Genomic DNA, 21111 nt, shown 5'->3' with positions numbered 1-21111 from the left:
TTTTTTTTTTCAAGTAGCATAGACTCAAACATAAGAGGCAGGCGGAATCTTCTGCTTCTTCGTCAGAGTTGATGATAATGAGGGGAAGATCTGGGCCTCACAGAAGCCATAAATTAAAGTTCAGTTTGTTCGCTTTCTTCCAGGAAAACACTGATTCAACGGGTCACTTCTTAAGGTAAAGGTGGTCCATTAATGCCTGGGTGGTAGAAGGCACAATCGTTTTCATATCGACAGTTTCCCTTGTACTTGAAATGTCGACAAACAGGACGAAAAGACATATCTGAAAAATAAATCATTAAGAAATTGTGAGGGGAGTTTTATATTTTTCAAGAGAATGACAAAATAAATCTACCATTTATGAATGCAATTATAATTACCTCCACCTTGACCATGTCCTTTATGTTCTCCTCCATGGCCCCTGTGCTCTCCACCATGACCCCTGTGTTCTCCTCCATGGCCCCTGTGCTCTCCTCCATGGCCCCTGTGCTCTCCTCCGTAACCTCTATGCTCTCCATGTCCCATAGCGTGTGGTCCATCTCTTCCACGGCCAGGAGGTCCTCTTTCTCCTCCCCTTCCACCTCGCCCCCTGAATCCTGGGTCACCTCCTCTGCCTCCTCGGTTCCTATGAAATGGGGGAGGATGTCCTCTATCCCCTCTCATTCCACCTCCTCTCCCTACCATAGGATCATGGTGTTCACCTCGCATTTCATTCGGTGGTGGCTCCCAATATCCATCACGTTGTGGAGGAGGTGGACCCATCATTCGCGGACCACCAGGAGGTCCATGTGGACCTGCAAAATAAATAAAAAAACAAACATATTTTAAGTATCTGCTTCCATTTTTATTACGTGCATTTGTCGACAAGTACTCCTAGGTCTTGTCAGAGACAGAACAGATAGCGAGACAATATGAATCCAAAGTGAGGAAAAATCCCCTCAGACAGTCGTGAATAGATTAAGTTCCCCCGTTGGATGATTTTCCCTCACTGCTCTAGTAAAAACAAAAACATTTTTGGATCTCTCAATACTTTCAGTTCCAATGATAATGGACGCCAGGACAAAAAATAGGGAGAGTGAATCCTCTCAGAAGGAACACAAAGTAATAAAAAAAATGATCGGAGTTACAATACTTCCCCACTATATTCAAAATGAAAACAACCCCTCTGATCTCAAGTGCACACTAAATAGAGGTAAACAGAAGCCTCGGCTTCCTTCACTAGGAACTAAGCTCTTGGCAATCCCCATCAACCACAAACCAATGACAACACTAGCAGTGGCCATGTTAGAGAAGACTTGTTCATTGTGCACAAAGAATTTAGTTGTACAATTATTTTGAAAAGTGATGTAAACAAATGACAGGTTTGCTTTAAACCTCCAAAAACATTCATGGCAAGTCAAAGCAGATATCAATTTACCTGGAAATGGCCCACCAGGCCCGGGTGGTGGGTAATGTTGTGGAGGTGGCTGCTGTGGTAGGTTTTTAGGTGCGGGTGGTGGAAAGCCACTGTTGGCAGACATGGGTCCTGGAATCCCTGGTCCTGTTGGGTGAGAGATGAGAAAGGGATTGTAATTAGACAAACATTCTAAAAGATCTTTAAAATAGTGCTATGGGCAAAAAAAACAAAGTTTGACACACACACACTGTCAATTGCAATAACATGCCATATTTTAGTTTTCAAAGCCAACCCAATACTTGGTTTTATTATGTGTTAATCCTTTCTGGAAACCCCTTTTTTTAACCTTCAAGAGACAGCAATGCAGGATTAGACCTGCAGATGGCATCTGCAGACCTGATAAGCAGCCCAATGGCTATATAAGGGATCACTAACAGCAGGCTGACAACGCTAGTACTAATTGCAAAACAGCGGCTTAGTGTTGTCAGCCTGCAACAGAAGTTACGACAGGATCTCCAGGAAAGAACGTTTGCAGCAGATGGAACAAAAATGTACTTAAGAAAACTGTATACAATTAGGCATACTGGAAGGAGTGTTTGTAACAGTCACATTTTTATTATTTTATTATATCTACTTTCAGTATGGTTGAAATTATTAATTTAAAAGATACTAAAAATAGATCTAATAAAATAAGGTGACTGTTACAAGCACCCCTTTCAGCATTAAATGGATCATCCCAGATAGACAGCTTTGTCTTGTAAAAGAACCGGAAAAATAATGGATCCTTTGGCAGGATGGACAGGTAATAATACTATGTTACAGCGGGAGTCCTGTGGTAATGCAGTGGGAGGCAGCAGGCATCCAGGTCGGTGTTGTCAATGTCTGTGTAGTTGCTTCTGCTTGGCAGGAAGAATAAAAGCTTACTGATATATTATTTGTAACACATAAAAAAACCCTCTCACCTGGCGGAGGCGGGGACTGATTCTGATTCTGCAGTGACCCAAGAAGCTGCTTTATCTTATCTGAGAAATCTGGTTGCTTCATCAGATCTTCTGGTTTAGCGCTACCCTGGGCTCCCTGCACGATACAAATTAAATAAATCAAAATTAGGAAGTGATAAATACAAATGTGACAATGCAAAACAAACACCTTACAAACCTCAATTCACTACATTACAATTCAAGTGTTATTTACCATAAATGATATTTTTAGCTACGTGACTTAGAGAACTATGAGGAGAGTGATTTAGACTCATCCTCATAGTTAGAGCCGACGTGAGAGATTGAAACTGTCACACGTCGACTCTATAGTTCAGGAAGTGATCAAAACACATACCGTCGCTCGCTCACTACTGGATAATCTCCCTGCAGAGAGCGGTGACTGTCAGTCACTGCTCCCCGCAGGGATTCCCCCCCAAACCCCTCTCTGAGCCTGGAGCACTGACTGGAACAAACGGGGAAGGGGGCGGGCACTACTCAGCTTGTAGATAGGCAGAGCCCGCTGTCAATCAGCCAGCTGGGTGGATCTCGACAGTATTGTCGAGATCCGCCCCAACTGCGGCGCTCTCAGTATATAGCTGGCAATAGCCCACTATATACTGAGCTTTGGGTCAAAGGAGGACGTTAGTATATGGCCTCCCGTGACCCTAAATTGGACTATTGGATATAAAAGGTTAACCCCTAGTTCTCTTTTAATTTTCAAGTCTCGTTGGCTGCCACTGCTAAAAAGAACAAGTCATTATGGCAAATATCGATGGTTATAGTTTACTGAGCCGAGGTTAAAGGCTTATACCCAAAATGCGATATCCTCTAGCTACCAATTCACATCAACTGAGCTGAATGCAGGAGCCTTAGAGGTTACCAAGTTTTCACTTAATATTTCTGACAGTGTTACAATCTAGTAAAAAAGAACCATGCATCACAAATGGTGCACAATATGGAAATCTACTCACCATGATGGAAGTCAGGATCTCTTGCATGGTGCCTGGCAATGGGCTTGTTTGCGCCTTTGAATTTCCCATGCTGCCCATTAGGTTAGCAAGTACAGGAGGCAGCTTAGCACCAGATGACAGGTCTGGAGATTGACCACCTCCACTCTGGTCCATTGACTCAATGTACGCACCATCCTCCATGGAACATTCCTATTGATAAAAAAAAAAAGTGATATGTAAGCAATAAAGTTTTCTTCAATACCCTTTAGTTATAGAATTCTGAATATATTGGTTACTAAATATGTTACTCCAGCTGACAGATCTGAACTCTAACCTGAAATCTATTAGTGCTCTGATGTGTTTATTAAAAGATTAAAAGAACTGTAATTTTGTATAATTTTTCTTTAAATCAATTGCCCCCCCTCCCACCACCCGAGTGTAGCCCACTCCCTCATATATTCACCTTCCTCCCCGCTGCTGCACAGCCTTTCCAGTGAAACAAACATTCTCCTCTTAGTGAGCATGCATGCCGAGGCCCTTTTTATTCCTAAAAGGTAAGCCGGCTGGCTCCTTTTCATGCTGCACATGCACCCTGTGGCATATAGCCATACTATGAGGGACTGCTGGCCGCCATGAGTCCGGCTTACCCACATGAATGAACGGGGTTGTGGCATGCATGTGCAATAAGAGAGGAGATGGCAAGGACTTTTGTTAGAGGAAGGATCGCAGGATTGGAGAGAATGGTGTTATCTCAGGTAGGCTGCAATTAGGGGGATGACTAAAAGTGAAGCTGTTCTTTAATATCCTGGACTCTAATTTACCTCATCCAGTGGTATGAGCTTTGGTGGTGCCGGTTCATAAGGCTCAGGGTCCGGTTCATGCGGAGTGTCAGGAACACTAAAAGGAGTAATAAAAGAAATTGTAATCTCGACAGTCTAAAAAAACAAAAGATATACTTTTTAAAAATCAGGGCTAAGCGCATACTCACCTCTCTTTGGATAGAAAAAGCTCTTGCAGGATTCCCATCTCCCGCTCAGCTTGTGTGTGCTTTTCTGTGCTGTTGCTTCCAACGTGTATAAGTTGCCCTATAAGTAACATGGGCCGTGGGGTGACCCAAGGAGTGGCTTCCTCCATAGTGTCATGACTAAGCCGCCGGGCGTTTTGGAAAGCTTGACGGTCCTTCATCATCTCTCGCTTAGCAGCTTCACCAAAGTCCTTAATTTTGTTCACATTAACTGTAAATAGGCAAGGAAGGAAAGACTGTTATAAGCACAAGGCAAACAAAGCTATACAAAGCCATACAGATTACAAGGATATATTGTTAAGCGGCTTTAAAGAGGTTAGATAAAACATGTACCTCTCTCCGTTTCATCCAACTCAAAGTAGAAATACTCCCGAAGATGGAGCTCATCTTGCCAGGTTACCGTTTTCCTCTTCTTTCCTTTTTTGGTTAGTTGGGGAACCTCTGGCTCAGCAGCTTTGACTTCATCTGGGGCAGGGGCAGTAGTTGTAGTTGCAGATACAGATGCTGCAAAATAAAAAGTAAATCAGTCATGTCAGAGAAATGCAGAAAATGAGAGGAGGGCAGGAATTGGTAAAGAGTGTAAAAGTATAGAATGATGATGACTTACTATCCATAGGCTCAGGGAGTTCAACAGGAACTGGAGTGCCAGGTCTTTCCACTTCCATTGCCTCAGCTGCGGGCTCTGGTTCTGGAGAAGAGGGCTTGGTGACTGCTGGTGCATCACCTTGAGGCTTGCCGTCAAATGGACTGGCCTGCATAAACAAAAAACACACTCTGTGAGGGAGTTACCACAACTACAGCCTTTTAACACAATGAGTATTTAGAGATTTATATTTCGCATATGACCCACTAAGTGTGGTGATCATGTAAATATACCAGGCTACCACAAAAACAATTCACTGTTTGGCTAGACAATTAGGTTAGCTTTTTACTTCCCCTCCTCCTCTGCCCTCCTTTTCTCATTGTCACTTTAATTTTTTTCTTTATTCTTAAAAATACTTTTGATCATCATTATTCTTAATGCTCATCCATACTCAAGGTGTTTATATAATTTTTTTAAAATATTTGATTATTAGCTTTAAATATTTAATTGATTCGTTTTAGGAATAACGATAGTAAGCATATCTAGTAACTATATTAGCAAGCACAACTAGTGCAATATTTCTTTAAGAAGAAATACATTATTGATAATTGATGAGCATTGATAACTGATGAATATATGTATATCTACACCCTACGCCAACCCTCCACCTCTATGTCTATGATTAAGCCCTCTTTGGGATGAAAAGTGTTGCCGGAATAGAAGCAGGGTCTGGGGGAGAGAGATGTGTTTTGGCTTGTGGTGTATTCACTCAAGTGGCAATAAAGGTGAATGCTGCTCTTGCATTGGGGAAGAATAAGCACCACCGAGCTAGCACCTGGGGTCAGTAAGCAAGCCACATAACCACTTGGAGCGCTATCCTTGAGCTGCATTTACCTTATTACTGGTTGGAGAAACTGCTTTCTTCTTCTTTTTAATCTTGATTCCAGGAATCGGAGCAGAATTCAGTGCATCCAAGAAACCTAAACTCTCTATAGCTGCAAGGAAAAAAGGTTAGATATTATTGAAGAGTTTAATACACGACAGTGAAATAACATCTGGAAAGAATGCTAGTCTTGAAGCATAATGAGGTAATAGCATTTGCACACTGGTTCTCTGCATCACCATCTAGTGTTTAATAGAGATATTACAGTACTAGAATAGCATTCTTACAGGTGAAACTCGAATAATTAGAATATCGTGCAAAAGTAATTGCAGTAAGTGCTGCAAAAGGGGCCCAAACCAAGTACTGAGTACATATGCATGCTTGTACTTTTCAGAGGTCCGATATTGTTCTATGTACAATCCTTGTTTTATTGATTGCATGTAAGAATCTACTTTTTTGAGGTTGTGGATTTGGGGTTCTTGGGGTTTTCATGAGCTGTAAGCCATAATCATCACAATTATGACAAATCACGGCTTGAATTATCTTGCTTTGCATGTAATGAGTCTATCTCATATATTAGTTTCACCTTTTAAGTTGCATTAGTGAAATAAATGAACTTTGCACGATATTCTAATTATTCGAGTTTCACCTGTAAAGTGTTACCAATAATTCAGGATCAAAATGCATGCTAGTCCTCAAAACACAAATATTAAAACCTCTCCCTAAAAAAACAAAAACAAATCCCAGAATGCATTGTACACAGCATATGGCGCTCAGGGGGCTGGCCATTGACTTTGCTTCAGCAGAGAACAGGTGTATCACCATACGGTGAGCGGGCACTTCCTCTTGACAGCATGCACACAAGGGTTACAGCCCTGCCTCTCCATAGATTTCATCCAAAGGCAGCATGGTCACAATATTGGCAGAAGTGTACTTCTTTTACAAGGCTACTTTTGTTGAAATCTAATTTTTCACTCAATCAGCCATAAAGATGGGAGATAGTGTAATGGCGATGGGAAATGTAAGATAAGTTTTCATTAAGAGGGTTTAGATACACTTTAAAGTAAAAATGTAATGCCCATAGCAAAACATTCACTTTATAACAAGCAAAGTAATTATCCTATACCAAATTCCCTCGCACTCCCCTGCCTCCCCGATCGGGTACCAGGGCACGTAGGCATTTCTTTGATTTTATACTTTTTGATCAACACAGAGCTATCCCAGTTCCCCCTGTCCTCATGACTGATTGACCATGGACCTTATGATTAAGCTCTCAGGCATCAAGCGCCATACAGATGTAGTGTGACATGTTTTCCAAAACCCAAAAGCACCTGGACTTTTTGCAATAATCAACCGGCAGAGGGGCGTTGGAAAAGTGAAAACAGGATGCCTCCTACGGCTGAGGTACAGGTTTACAGTGAACGTTAAAATAATGTAACCAGTGTAAATGTTGAGGAATACTCTGAGGGGGTTCAGATACGTACGCTGAGGAGGAATTATCTTCACTTTGATCTCCTTGGCAACATTTGGTGTAATATTAAGTGGCTTGTATTTCTTTTCTGCAGGTGCAGCATCACTTGGTAATGGAACCGAACTGGTGGATGAAAGAAAGCAAAATGTAAGCAAAGTCATACAGCTGTACACCCAACTGGTGGATGAAAGACAGCAAATGTAAGCAAAGTCATGCAGCTGTACACCCAACTGGTGGAGTAAAGACAGCCCAACTGGTGGAGTAAAGACAGCAAATGTAAGCAAAGTCATGCCGCTGTACTCATGTAAAACAATGTTAATGGTGCTTGTATTTTAAAGCAAACACTCTGCTGTAATAAAATGCACTTGTTTGGAAACAATCTTTTTAAATTATTGAACGGTCACCCAACAGGCCTAGTAAACCCACCGAACTGCTGGCCTGTTGTGCACAGATGAGACATGCTCCCTTTTTCCTCACCTTTGCCTTTTTACAGGAACAGGCTTCAAGTATTTGTCTGATATAACTGGAACTATAGCTGGCTTCTTGATGGGAGCTTGTGATGGCGTGTCCACCTCCAGACCTGCGATAGGGTAAGACGAACAAAAGTGGTTAAAGATAAAAGAAGATTTATTGATGGAGAACAGTACTGTGCATGCTATGCTGGTGATCAATTACCTGTAGATCTGAACTTTGCATGACTAGGGGCAGTAGTGCGCTGGATTTTGGGCTTCTCTCGCTTGCTTTGATCCTCTACGCGGGACTCCGCTTTGGCTTCTGCGGTCCTATCAGCAATAGGAGATCGTCCTTTTGGATCTTCTTTCTTCTTCTTTTTTTCTTTTTCTAGAGGAGCAAGAAAATATGAGACTATGGTAAGCTAATAGTAGCCATATAATCTCAAATGAATAGATCTGCTGGGGCAGACAATACTGGTTGTATATTTTAGTGATTCTAGGGTCTTTGATCTTTAAAATCAATAGTATAAAGCCTCCTTGCATATTGAGCCTAAACCATACATGGGGTCTAAACGTCTCTCCAAACTTTAGCCCCATTTCCTCTCAGTGCAACGGCCCATCCCGTCATGTGCTATGTGAGCAGCTGTCTGCTTTTTGTGCAGAGCAAACAATAGGCTCTAGAGTCATTCACTTGTAAAAAGTAAAAGAGGGGATGGCTATGCCTCCAAGAAGTTGATGGTCACCCTTACAGCTCTCTCCCACCAGTGAAATTAAAAAAAATGTGATTACGAGCTACCACTGTTAACTTGCACTGGCTCACCGATGCTTTAGCCTAAAGAAACATTGTCAGTCGTTGTGCAAAGTATAAGCCGACCCACACTTATACTCCTGCTCTTTACCTGTGCTCTTCCCTCGAAGCTTCACTCCAGCTGGTGACACTGCACAATACGTACGGGTATTGGGAAACTCGTGACCTGCTTTGCTGTGTCAGTGCCCGGCCTAGCGGCCAAACAGCAAGCCCAAGCACTGTCACATGACTAGGGGAATTAAGTCACTGGTCCTATGGGTCAGAGACACTAGAATTCAGCACAGACTGAGAAGGAGCAAGAAGCTATGAGGTAGGTCAGGTAAAAGTGAATATTTGGAGGTTGGGGGATGCCCTCAGACACCTGCATGGGCAAGATGACAATGTCTCTAAATACAACCCAGTCAGTAACCAAACTACCAACTCACCAACAGGCAGAAGATTGCTCTGGGTCCTGATTACAGTCATCCAGTCATTGACCAGAACACAAGCTATCTTCCGAAGATCTGTGGGAAATAAAAAAGCATGATAAATGCAAACATACTAACAAACGCTTTAAAACACATTGGACCAATGCATGTTACTAATATTAAGAATGTGTCATACCATCATCCACACTGGATTTGCTGAGCTGCTTCACTAATTTAGCGGTGTTATTCTGCAAAGACAAGTCAGAATAGGATATTAGAGAACACTATAGTAGAGTCCACACCCTGAATATGGATGATCAAAGAATCAGGTTAAGACTTCTTACCATTTTCAGGTGGTCCACTGTCAGCGGTAAATGCTGAAGGGTGAGTAGAATTTGATGGAGCAGAGGGCTATTGTTGTTTTTACGAGCGTACGTCAACCAAAGATTTAACAGCTTGTATCCACCAACTCGGATGAACCTGAAACATTCAGAAAGGGAGGTAAGTCTACTAAATATATGAAAACACAAATATGTAAGAACCCTTGGTTAATGGAGAACCCAGGTAATACAGTAAATGTACGTGTTCTGCTTTATTTAGGCCCCCGTTTACACCAGGGTGGGTGCGGATCAGCGTGCTTTCCGCTCGATATTTTAAAAAGGCGGTTTTGGACGTTTTAAATTGCGTTTCAGAGTTGAAACGCAATTAAAAACTGATCGGCACGGTACCATTGAAAGCTGTATGGAAACTGTGCTGATCAGCGCAGGAAAAAAAAAAAGCTCAGGAAGCAATTCGGGCGGGAGACATAACGATCCCATGCATTGCTATGGGGCCGTTCATGCGACCGCATGGCCAAAACCGCCCCAGTGTGAATGGTGCCTTATGCTATGTTCTAAACCATTCACTTTATAGGATCATGCTGAAAATACACACAGAGTACGTGAAGCGACTCTTATCATAGAAGCAGAGACTTCTTTTTGTTGTCGTTTTGATTTGGACTTCCCCAGCAGTGATTTGCCAACCAATTTAAAGTGACGCAATACACCGAATACACTTTAAAAAAATAAAACAAATCCCTTATGTCCTGCTAACAAAACCTATATAGTATGTAAATATTTAACTCCCTGAAACTTTGCTGCCCTCTAACGCCTGGGATACCATCATTTTTCTGGCACCGCACCTCACACCTGTGGCGTGAACAGGGCACGTGGAAATAAATAAATGCTTTTCTATGAGGCCTAGCAGTGACTGGCATTGATCGGTTGCTGACCACTTTAAATATCAGATGTCTGTGAACATCAAAGGTGTGGAGACAATTTCAAAAGCAGTGGTGTAGACGTTCTAAAACTGTAACTACATTGTAATGTTATTTGCTAAACACACATTTTGTTTAGACATTTGTATTATTCTTATTAGTACACAGGCTTTATATGGCGCCAACAGTTTGCGCAGCGCTTTACAATATAAGGAAGACATTACAATACAATTCAAGACAAGGTGGTAAGGAGAGCCCTACCCGTAAGAGCTTACAATCTGAAAATCATCTTTCTTTAGTTTGAAGACATGATTATGGGGCAAACAATTACTCTGGCAATAGGAGAGAATATATAAAGCACATCTGCTGCTTACTTAGAAAGGAGTTCCGGAGCAGTTGTCTGGAGTATGATGTTCAGGTAGATACACCGACTGACCATCTTTTGAGATTCTTTCATCAAGCTTAAAGACAGATGGGAGGTGTAAGTCTAACCAGTAAAGTGAGACATAACACAGCATTCACACACAGTGTCACCAGTATATTTATTTGTGTACTTACTTGTATATTTTTGTTATTCCATCGACGGCTTTTACTTCTCCCTCTTGCCCCAACAAGCAGTCCAGGCCCTTCAGCAGCTCACTGGGATCTATGGGTCCTGACCCCATTTTTTAACGAGCTGAAATAATGAAAACACACAGATAAGAAACACATCATTTCATATTTTGATATACATGGATAGTCAGCATATTACTATATAGATTAACTTGGGGGAATCTGGAAAAGAAGATCTGTGAAAATATACAAAAAGAGAAACATGAAAAGATTTCTATGAAAGCAAATTTATGTTTTCCTTTTCCATTTGGATAACTTGTACAAATTATGAATGGTGGTGGCAGGTAAACCCACAAAGTCTGTGATACTCATGGTTATTGTGGCCATGTATTGACAGGGATGCAACATTTAGTATCACAAATCTGCAACTTACAATATTGAATTCCTGATAAAGGAACCATTAAATATCTCTCTGAATTATTCACCTGTAAATTAAATCTTTTACAGCCAGGTGCCTCATTTAGTTGACCCGACCAATGGCTGCACAGGAAGAGTGAAGGAGACACATTTCCCCCTAAATACCACTTTGAAATGCTTGGGTCAAACTTTTATCTGACACTTTCAGGGTTATTCACAAAAGGGTGATGAGTTTGGAGAAGGCCGGAGAAGTGAACAATCTAGGACAACATCGCTGATTTGGAAACTCTCCAATTCAGCTCACTTCCAAGTTCAGCTATGTTGCCCTAGATTGTTCCCTTCTCCTGTCTTCTCCAAACCCTTCACCCTTTAGTGAATAACCCTCTTAGTGATTTATTTGGAGTTATCACATTGGAACAGGGCCTTTCAAATGGTGATCATGCTACCTGCATGTGTGACAAGATTGCTTTCTTGTTTATCACTTCCTTCAGCGATCCTGTAATATATTTATGCCCAGAATACTATTATAGGGCAAAGGTTTTCAGGAACGGAAGTTTAATATACAGAAAACACCCTAAAGATAATCAATATGGCTGCTACATAGGCTGCCATAAACGTGAGCTTCAAGGGGTCACAGGCCACTTTAACTTTCTAAATTTTAAGTAGTGTCCTAGAGTTCTATCACTTCCATACAACTCTGTGTGCCAAGCTGGCCCTAATCCTAAATCTATAGGGTCAATTGAATAACATTGCAATCGTTATTTGCCATGAAGAGTTTTTTTCAGCATCGAGACGTGAAAATAACAATGATAAAATAAGCCAAATCTGAGACTTTACTTGTAAAACCAATTTGGAATATGTGGATTTATGATAACAGATATCTGAGACTATGAGCCCCTCCATACCTTGGCAGTGGCACTGGAGGCAGCCCATTCATTTACGGTGGGCTGCCAATGTATAGAAACCTAAATGACCCTTTATTCGCAATGCACCAGAAGGCAGGGGGGTAAGCTACTGTGTTTCACACGGGTCCCTTGCCAAAGTGCTTGGGGTGCCATTCAGAATGAGTAACACCACAACGCACTGTGTTCATGTTGCAGCGCCAAGCATTACTGAAACACAATGGCGCTTGAATGTTTTTCTTCTATCAGCAAACTTTGGCAGTGTCCATTATAGAGAAGTGGATGTCATCAGTATTAGGAGGCAATTATGTGTTATACAACATAGGCACTTATCCTTCTTATGTGAGGCCCCAAGTGTCATTATATTGTTTTCTAGGACCCTTAACGTCTGCAGTAAATTATAGGACCCCCAACGTTTGCCGCAATTTATAGGACACCCAACGTTTGCCGCAATTTATAGAACCCCCAACGTTTGCCGCAATTTATAGAACCCCCAACGTCTGCCGTAATTTATAGGACCCCCAACGTCTGCCGTAATTTATAGGACCCCAAACGTTTACCGTAATTTATAGGATACCAAACGTCTGCCATAATTTATAGGACCCCCAACGTTTGCCGTAATTTATAGGACCCCCAACGTTTGCCGTAATTTATAGGATCCCAAACGTCTGCCATCATTTATAGGACCCCCAAAAGTCTGCCATTATTTATAGAACCCCCAAATATCTGACATCATTTATAGGACCCCAAAACGCCTGCCATCATTTATAGGACCCCAAAAATGACTTGCTCGTAGTTTATAATCTGAGAGCCCCAGAATGTATTGTGGGACACAATGCTGGGTCCCAACCCACAGGTCGTACACCTAAATAGTAAAGTACATACAGATGACACAGAACAATCATTGAATAGCTGTTAGCAATAAGAGCAAAGAGGGAGGGTTGTGGACCTGCAGTTCTTAAGACATGATGGTTTTTCTTTTAGTTTGGACTAACATCTGTCATGAGTGAATGTAGGTCACCACTTCTGAGGTCTCCTTGTGGGAATGTTAGTTTGCTGGCTGTCATGCTGGTGCTTTAAGCTGGCCATACACCTATAGATTATCGGCAGATTTTATATGGTCAGATATCCCTGCTGGGCCAAGCTTCAGTATCTTGCTAGTTGGCCCCACTGGCTCTCAAAATATCCGACCAATCCCTGCATCCAATCAGATTGTTCAGGTGTTTTGAGAGCCAGCGGGGCTGACTAGCAAGATACTGAAGCTTGGCCCCACGGGAGATTCCTCCATCCACACAGTTTAGTGTAAATGGAGGAATCCGTTGCACTTTTTCCATCTGACCATAGAAAGTCTGCAGATCATCTATAGGTGTATGGCCCGCTTTAGCTTCACACTTTGAGTTGCTGACCGGGAGCAAGCACTTATATCTGGTCTGTGATTCCAATGTACTGCAGCCAGCCGACTAAAATGAATGGTGGCCCCCATGCTTCACTCAGGTGTACTAAAAGAGCTCTTTATATAGCCATCTTTCTTCATCTTGCTATAGCAAAAAATGAAAGTTCTGTGATGGGGCCTACTGCAACCTTCATGTAATCACATTGTTAGTCCAAATGCAGAGATGGCACCACGGAAGTTTTTTTTTTTCCCTTCAGACATAAAGAACGGTTATTCGTCCGCATTGATGGTTTCTTGAACGCGGCTCACTGCATGGCACGAGTTTGTCAAGGAGTTCATAAAGCTGCAGAGAAGCCTTGTGTAAACTGTTCCGTTGCTTGTAAACTTTTTTTTATTCCGGCTATTTGTTTAAAATTGTATTTGTAGGATGATGAATACATATCATAGCAATCTGTACGTCTGCCTGCATTATGCAAGTTATAAACCCTCCCCCCGTGGGCTGACAGTAAGCCTGACCTCCAGCATGAATAAATCATAACAGCTGCTTGCATTGACATTCGCTGAGTAAGTCTTTCTATAATATAGGCTGGCAGACGCATGGAACGATTTCTCCTTTAACTGCTAGGGGGAGACTTAGAAATGACGCAAGTGTCTCCTCCCATCTCAGACTAAGACAGACTGTTTGCTTCCCCCCAGACTGAAACACACACACACACACACACACACACACACACACACAGGCTGCGCATTCCATCAGATGAACACACATACATCAGACACACGTCTAATACCATGTCACTGCTCGGCACATGCTCAGATCAGGAGGCAAGGACCTGAATTTTTATTTCCTGTAATAGGAAGATCATTGCTCTTACCAAGTACAATATATATGCATGCAAATGTGAATATATTTACATCAGTACAGGAAAAGTGTGCAGGATTAGTGGATATTATTGGACATAATGTCATTTATACTGCACCTACAGATGAGAAATAAATAATAATTATAGATATATCTATATCTATCTATCTATCTATCTATCTATCTATCTATCTATCTATCTAGATAGATATATAGCCATCTATCTATATATAGATATATTATTTTTTTTAAATTATTCATCACTGTTGGCAGTTTGTTTTGCACTGTACAGGAAAAAAAGCTGAACTAAGTTCAAAGTTGAGGTGCGGGCACAAACTTTATAGCGGCATTAGGCGATGGCTGCCGATTCTTTCCTGAGAAATTGATACTTACATGCAGACTAGGATGGTAATGTCATTGCTGAAGTTCCAGCAGTGAAAGTGACAGGTGAGGCTGGAACACAGTGATCACAGAGAATCACTCGCTGTGCAGCCCCTTCCATTCAGAAAATGTCTTGTATTCTTTTTAAAGCATACAAGGCATTCTGTGATTGGACAAGGGATGTATAAACATCACAAATCGTCCCTTGTCCAGTCACAGGTTGTCTTGTATGCTTTAAAAATAATACAAGACATTTTCTAAATCTAAGGGGCTGCATAGTGAGCGACTCTCCGTGATCACTGTGCTCCAGCCCCAACCGCCACTGCCAGAACTTCAGAGGTGAAATTACTGTCATAGTCTGCATGTAAGTAACAATGTTCAAGACAGAAGCAAACGATACCAGTGGGGCGCACATCATTAGAGGTACATTATTGGTAACTAGCTAGTGCCTGAATAACGTTTTTGCCCCCTATTTAGCTTTAAAAATTTAACCTATTGATCAAAACTGAACTGCAATGAGTGAAAACAGTCACATTCAGGTTATTCATCTTTTCCGTACCATTATGAATGGTTGGATAGAAGTATGGCAACATAAACAGTAAAGCTGAGTAAACAATGTTGTGCTGCAGTGATGCCCTCCCGTGTGTTGGGTACATTAGGCAGCCCACTGAAATGAAAGGGAAGCCTTGACATAACGCACATGTGTGAACGTGACATAACGCACATGTGTGATCTCATCACAACAATGTGAACCCAGCTTGTGTATAAAAGACAGTAAAGTCAGCAGACAAGGCCCGATTTACTACTATCCAGCACTAGCTTCCTTAGCGCAAAGAGATACTTTCCTTTGTATCATTTGTCTTATAACACTGAAACCAGAATTATACTTCGATTCTACAGGAAGACATGAGGCCTCAGTGTGGCCGACTTAATGAAAACTGAAGCAAAGGTGAAGCTGTAACCTGATTTTCTTGTTTAATAACCACTTGCCAGTAAACACCTATTAAATGTCGCCTAACAGCCACCAAGAGTTGCATTTCCTTCTGCCATTTTCTGGGGCATTTCTAAAAACCGATTGGTGGGTGGCAACAAAGGACAGTTGTTAAAGCTGAACTCCGGGCAGATATAAGACATAAATGAATGCAGCGCTCATATATTGCAAGCAGTGTAAATACCTGAATGTGACCTGATATCAGCCTCTCTCATTCCATGTACAGCAGTGTTGGAGTGTGAGAGGAAACAGCAGCACAAGGAGCCAATCAGTTCATGTGCTGATAGAAGAGAGCAAAGTGATGAGCTCATCACTATGCTGTTTCTCCTTTCATTGTCCAGTCATAGGCTGGGGTGGGTTGAGGACAACCTGTGCTCAGAGGAATCGGGGTGAATGATGCTGCCCATCAGAATGACGACAGCCAACAGCAAAAAAAAACTTTGGTTTTATTATTTTATCTTTGAATGGGGTATTTGTTTTTATCTTTGTTATTTTTGGCTGGATTTCTGATGGCCGTGTGAAAAGTTCTTAAAGTAGATCTAAAGCCAAAACGTTCTCCACCATTTTGGATAGAGTAAGGTATGGATAAAATCCCTGTAAGGTTTGTTTTTTTTCTCCATCTGTGTCCTATCCGAGAGATTTACCTTCACTTCCCGTCAAAGACAAAATCTCTCAGGTGAGGTAAATATAACCTTAGACAGGTTACCTGTTCTGGTGAGAACTTGGTATTGGATTTTCCTTCACATTCAGGTCCTAGTGACAATGGTCTCTAGGACAAAGAGTGAAGTTTCCTGCTGGGACACGGCATTACAAATGTAACAGGATGCTAACCCTACTCTATCCGAAAAATAAATGGGGCTTTAGATACAGTAGACCTAACCTATACTGATGGGGTTATTCACTAAAGGGAGTTTGGAGAAGGCAGGAGAAGTGAACAATCTAGGACAACATAGCTGATTTGGAAGAAGTCTCCAATTCAGCTCACTTTCCAGTTCAGCGATGTTGTCCTAGATTGTTCACTTCTCCTGCCTTCTCCAAACTCTTCACCCTTTTAGTGAATAACTCTTAGTTTGCTGAAGCCCCGTGCATCAAATGTTTATATTGTTTCACCATTTCTTTTTTTTGCATCTGGTTTCCTCCAGCCTCTTTTAGCCACTTCCTGTCCACGCGCACTTGCTATCACATCATGGCTCTGTATTGGCTTCCTGAGGGTGACAGCGGCGGACCATGCTGGCCAAAATATCAGCACGGCCACTTCTGCAATCTGCACCGGGGGCCACGTGACAGGGTGACCATGCAAGAGCACAACTGAGAGACAAGTGTTACCCAATAACAGGAAGTGTTTCCATCTGTAGATTTAAAAGGTTTGAAAAGACATGGAACATGTTACAGCTTATAGGAGATTTCAGTGATTGGGTTTGGATCGGATTGCAGCCAAGTGATGAATCCGGCTATTAGATATTCTGCATTTGCTTCAAAGCAAATCGGATCTAAAACAAATGCAATCTTCGGGGTCCAGTTATGTTTCCACAGAAGATCCATTTAAAAGAAGTGTAATTCTGGGGTGAACGGTATGTGGACACATTTACAGACTTACTCTGGTTCAGTACAGGCAGGCCTTAGGTTGTCTGTAGACCCATAGCAAGCCAACTATAACATAGACTGGGATATGACATCTTGTTGGACACCCCAACAGACAGCTCTGTCCTTAATTTGATGAATGAGGCTCATTATCCTTATTTTGGTTATGATAGGCCTCATTTATGTAAGTGTTTTTAATAAAACCCTTGTCCCCAATAGCAACCAGATTTCAAGCTGAAACCTTTCTAAATCTGAACATGAAATATATGGTTTCTTTTTCTCCAACACCAACACTTCCTTTAAAAATGCCTCCATATAGATAATCACCACTGTACAGAAAGCTGATGTACCATAGGTGGTGGAAGCCACCAGGTGTACATAGCATTGCATCTATATAACAATTCAGTGCATAGGTTTAAACTGCAAAATGTCTATAAAACACATAAGCATGCATACATGGTGTGTGCTCGCAATATCTGCCAGCACTTATCAGATCTTTAACATCAAGTTGCAAACTTTTATCAAAGTTAACAAGAGATGGGCAACGTGTGCGTATACACACATACCGGGATTGTTCGCTTACCAATACTTGAGCTGGCCTTTCATCAGTGACAAGGATTTGCCTGTAGTTCATCCAAAACACACAACGGTGGGATCTGTAACAGCTGACCCTGTGCTAGAGGCCTTCATACTTACACTGGCAGTGGTTGCCTTAATGCCATCGACTCCGGGCTCTCCACTGCCTGCAGCTGGCTATTGTATGGGAAGCAATATTACAATACCTACCTAGGGTGCCAAAAGGTTGTGTTTTATACTAATTTATACATACATACATGCTGGCAGAATGTGAACCCCAGTAATGAGGCAAAGAAAAAAAAAAATTTTTTGCAATAAGGCATGAATTAACTCTACAGTATATTAGACTGCAGCATAAAATATAAAATGAATGGCTATACTTAAAATCTTAAAGGAACAGAATGCCTCTGGCCTTAGACTTCACATAGTACATGCCTTCTCCTATCCCAAATCAACTTTTTTTCTTGAATAAAAGGGCAAAGCATAATAATAATTCTTAAGCAACACACATACACACACACCTACCCGCAAACATTAGCATACAACACTTAAGGCACGCTCGATTCATTACTAGGCCTACAAAGTTAAAGAGCCCTACGTGACACCTCAAGCACACAAAGCAGATTGAATGTTTTTTTTTGAGGGGTGGGGGGGGTAAATGCAAGCATGAATAAAGTCCGGTTGATAGGTTAAAGTCTACGTTTCCGAAACATACTGGCAATAAAGTCTGCGCTTCCGATACTGGCAATAAAGTCTACGCTTCCCGATACTTGCAATAAAGCCTACGCTTCCCGATACTGGCAATAAAGTCTACGCTTCCCGATACTGGCAACAACAAAATACAAGTTAGTCGAGATCAGAAAACATGAGTGAAATGTGCAGTGTAAACTGAAACACTGTGGAACATGTGGGTGCTATAGAAATGAAGAAATCAAAATGTATTTAAGTCATTAAAGAACGGATCCTGTAGCAATTTGTATGTGCACACGCACACTGTAGCTATTAATATAAACAGTTGCACATTTGTTTTCCCATCGTGTGCTGCAGAATACTGAAAATATAAAATTACCATCTGAGAAGCAGAAAGGTTTGGGCTTATAGAATGAACGGTTGGAAAACAAATACAGGGACTTGACGGTCTATAGCCTTCCTGCCTCCCTCACCGCTCTTATATCTTTATCAGATGCCTATCAGAGCAGAGGGCAATCAGTAGACGGGAGGAGGGTGTTCCCCTAGGCTGCGCACATTGGCCAACCCCTCTGCAGCACAAGTCCTCCGCCCCCTCGCTGCACACAAAGGAGTGACAGAGGCCATTTTGATGCTGGAACACGCTAGAGACTAAAAACAACAAGCAGGGCAGCCATTTTGAAGAAAAGTCCAGATTCACTGCAACAAATGCTTTGAGAAAAAAAAAAATGAAATGCAGATCCAATCTTACAGATTATTTTGCCTCGTCCTCGATATATATTAAAGACGTATGTTGCCTCTTCTGCACACATTTAAAATTGCCCCAATTTCATGAAAAAAACAACAAAAAGATGAAATGTGTGTTGTGGCAAATAAGTCAGAAATGGGAGATATGAAAATGACAAAACATTACTTTTAAAAACAGCACACGTCGAATTTAAAACAAAAGCTATATACAAAAAAAGAAAAAATAGAATTACACGATTAAAAAAAATAGAATTAAAGGATTAAAAAGAAAAGAAAACTAGTCTGCCTATATCAATCATACTTTTGCGGCACGGCCTAAGACACAATCATTACTGGAAAGCGCGGCATTTAAAAAATCATGTACCAATGCACATATGGCATTTGGTGGGCAGAAGCTATGCAATCTTTATGGCTAGATTGCTTGCAATTCTCCTAGGGTGAATGTTTCCATCTGCCACAGATGGGAAAAAAACAAATAAAAATAGGACTCCACTGCTGTGTAAATATTAATTCCATACGGACAGCAAAATAGGTTAATGGAGTAATAAAAAAAGAATGCAGAGGGGGAAAGAAAAAAACAAAAGGAAGACTCCTTGGAGAGAATGGCCATGGTTCATCATCCATTAATCAATCTGCGCTCGTCTGCTGCTGCTTTCCATGAGCCTTTATGTTCCCTGCCTGGGTACAAATTTGCTCCTCGCCATCCTGGAATATGGGGGGTCCTGCTCGGTGTCTTAGCAGCCTCCTCTCCCTGCAATCTTTATGTACAGATTGCTCATGGATCTATTATTACAGCTCAACTACAAATCCTCCTGCCAGCCTACATTACTTATTGTCTCCCACGCCGAGATGAAGCCTTTGCAGGCAAAGCTCCCAAACCTCATCTCAAGCATGGGAGCTCATTTTCCTCCTAAAATCTATATTATATATTTTATGGCTCATAACTGCCCAGCTAGTCCAACAGATTAGATGGTCATAGAGCAAAGGCATGCCAACCAAATCATAGTCCAGCGTTCAAATGAGGCAAATTGTTTCTCAGTAGTACAGAGATGAAGCAAATCAAAGGTAAAGCTCCCAATCTCCAAATCCTGGGAACTGCTTTGCCACTGAAATATGTATTATGTTATATTACAGCTCATAGTTGCTCCCTACCGACCCTTCCCTATTATATAATTATAGAGCAAAAGCATGCCAACCCAATGATTCATATGGAGATCAGCAAGGCGTTTTCTCTGCAGCTTTAAAGTCTTCCCTGGTAAATGATTTAGGACTGTGCCATGAAATTCGTGATACCATTATACGTCCAGGTCTCGTATTGTGGGGAGAAAGAATAAAAATTATGAAATTTAGAGAACCCCCACGTGGCTTTTTATACGTGGGGGGGGGGGGGGGTTAAATAATAAACAAAAAAGTTGTCGAAGTTGGTTTGAAAAAAGCAACACTTACTATCCAAAACTCTCCTCCTGTGCTTCAAACGTAGGTTTTTTTGGGCTAAAAAAAAGGAAGAAAAGGGGCTTCCTATCTCCTTTTAGAGGGGTGGGGGTGTTGTCAATGTGCCTCAGGGGTTATAGCAGCATGAAAGTCTGCGTCAACCATCTTATAAAAGGGCGTAGCATCAGTGTTGGAGACTGTCCAGCAAGTCCATGTTTTTAAGGGGCAACTTGGCCTCAAAACGGCTCAAATTCGGATTCTAAGAGGCTAGCTTTCATACAGAAATCGTATTTCTAGCTTTTTATTATTATTACCAATTATTGTTATTCTAAGTTCTCATCCGCCCTAGGAGGGGGTTTTTAGGGAGGGGGGTGGCAGCTTTGAT

General features: G+C 41.6%; 1 protein-coding gene across 1 annotated transcript; it reads right to left on the bottom strand.

The window, feature by feature from the left end:
* Nucleotides 1-22: 22 nt before the first annotated feature.
* PPP1R10 (protein phosphatase 1 regulatory subunit 10) lies at nt 23-20796 on the bottom strand. Its single transcript, XM_018560657.1, has 19 exons — nt 20742-20796; nt 10765-10882; nt 10581-10667; nt 9296-9431; nt 9148-9199; nt 8970-9047; nt 7960-8124; nt 7762-7864; nt 7298-7407; nt 5825-5925; nt 4955-5099; nt 4681-4851; nt 4312-4558; nt 4145-4220; nt 3345-3533; nt 2356-2470; nt 1415-1537; nt 378-791; nt 23-280 (listed from the first exon to the last, which is right to left on the bottom strand). The coding sequence occupies exons 2-19, from the start codon at nt 10869-10871 to the stop codon at nt 171-173; spliced, it is 2529 nt and encodes an 842-aa protein (XP_018416159.1). The 5' UTR covers nt 10872-10882; nt 20742-20796; the 3' UTR covers nt 23-170.
* Nucleotides 20797-21111: the final 315 nt, after the last annotated feature.

The sequence above is a fragment of the Nanorana parkeri genome, unplaced genomic scaffold, assembly GCF_000935625.1.
Source record: "Nanorana parkeri isolate BGI_ZX_2015 unplaced genomic scaffold, ASM93562v1 scaffold470, whole genome shotgun sequence".
In the NCBI taxonomy this organism is placed as follows: Eukaryota; Metazoa; Chordata; class Amphibia; order Anura; family Dicroglossidae; genus Nanorana; species Nanorana parkeri.
The sequence above is the reverse complement of the archived record's forward strand: the minus strand, read 5'-3'. Positions and strand labels throughout refer to the sequence as shown.

Excerpts from the sequence above, each read along its gene's own strand:
- PPP1R10 (XM_018560657.1), bottom strand. The coding sequence starts at position 10,871 with ATGGGGTCAGGACCCATAGATCCCAGTGAGCTGCTGAAGGGCCTGGAC. Across the intron at positions 9,048-9,147 it reads CAAATCCAGTGTGGATGATG|ATCTTCGGAAGATAGCTTGT; the intron begins GTATGACACATT and ends TATTTCCCACAG. Across the intron at positions 7,865-7,959 it reads TGCAAAGTTCAGATCTACAG|GTCTGGAGGTGGACACGCCA; the intron begins GTAATTGATCAC and ends ACCCTATCGCAG.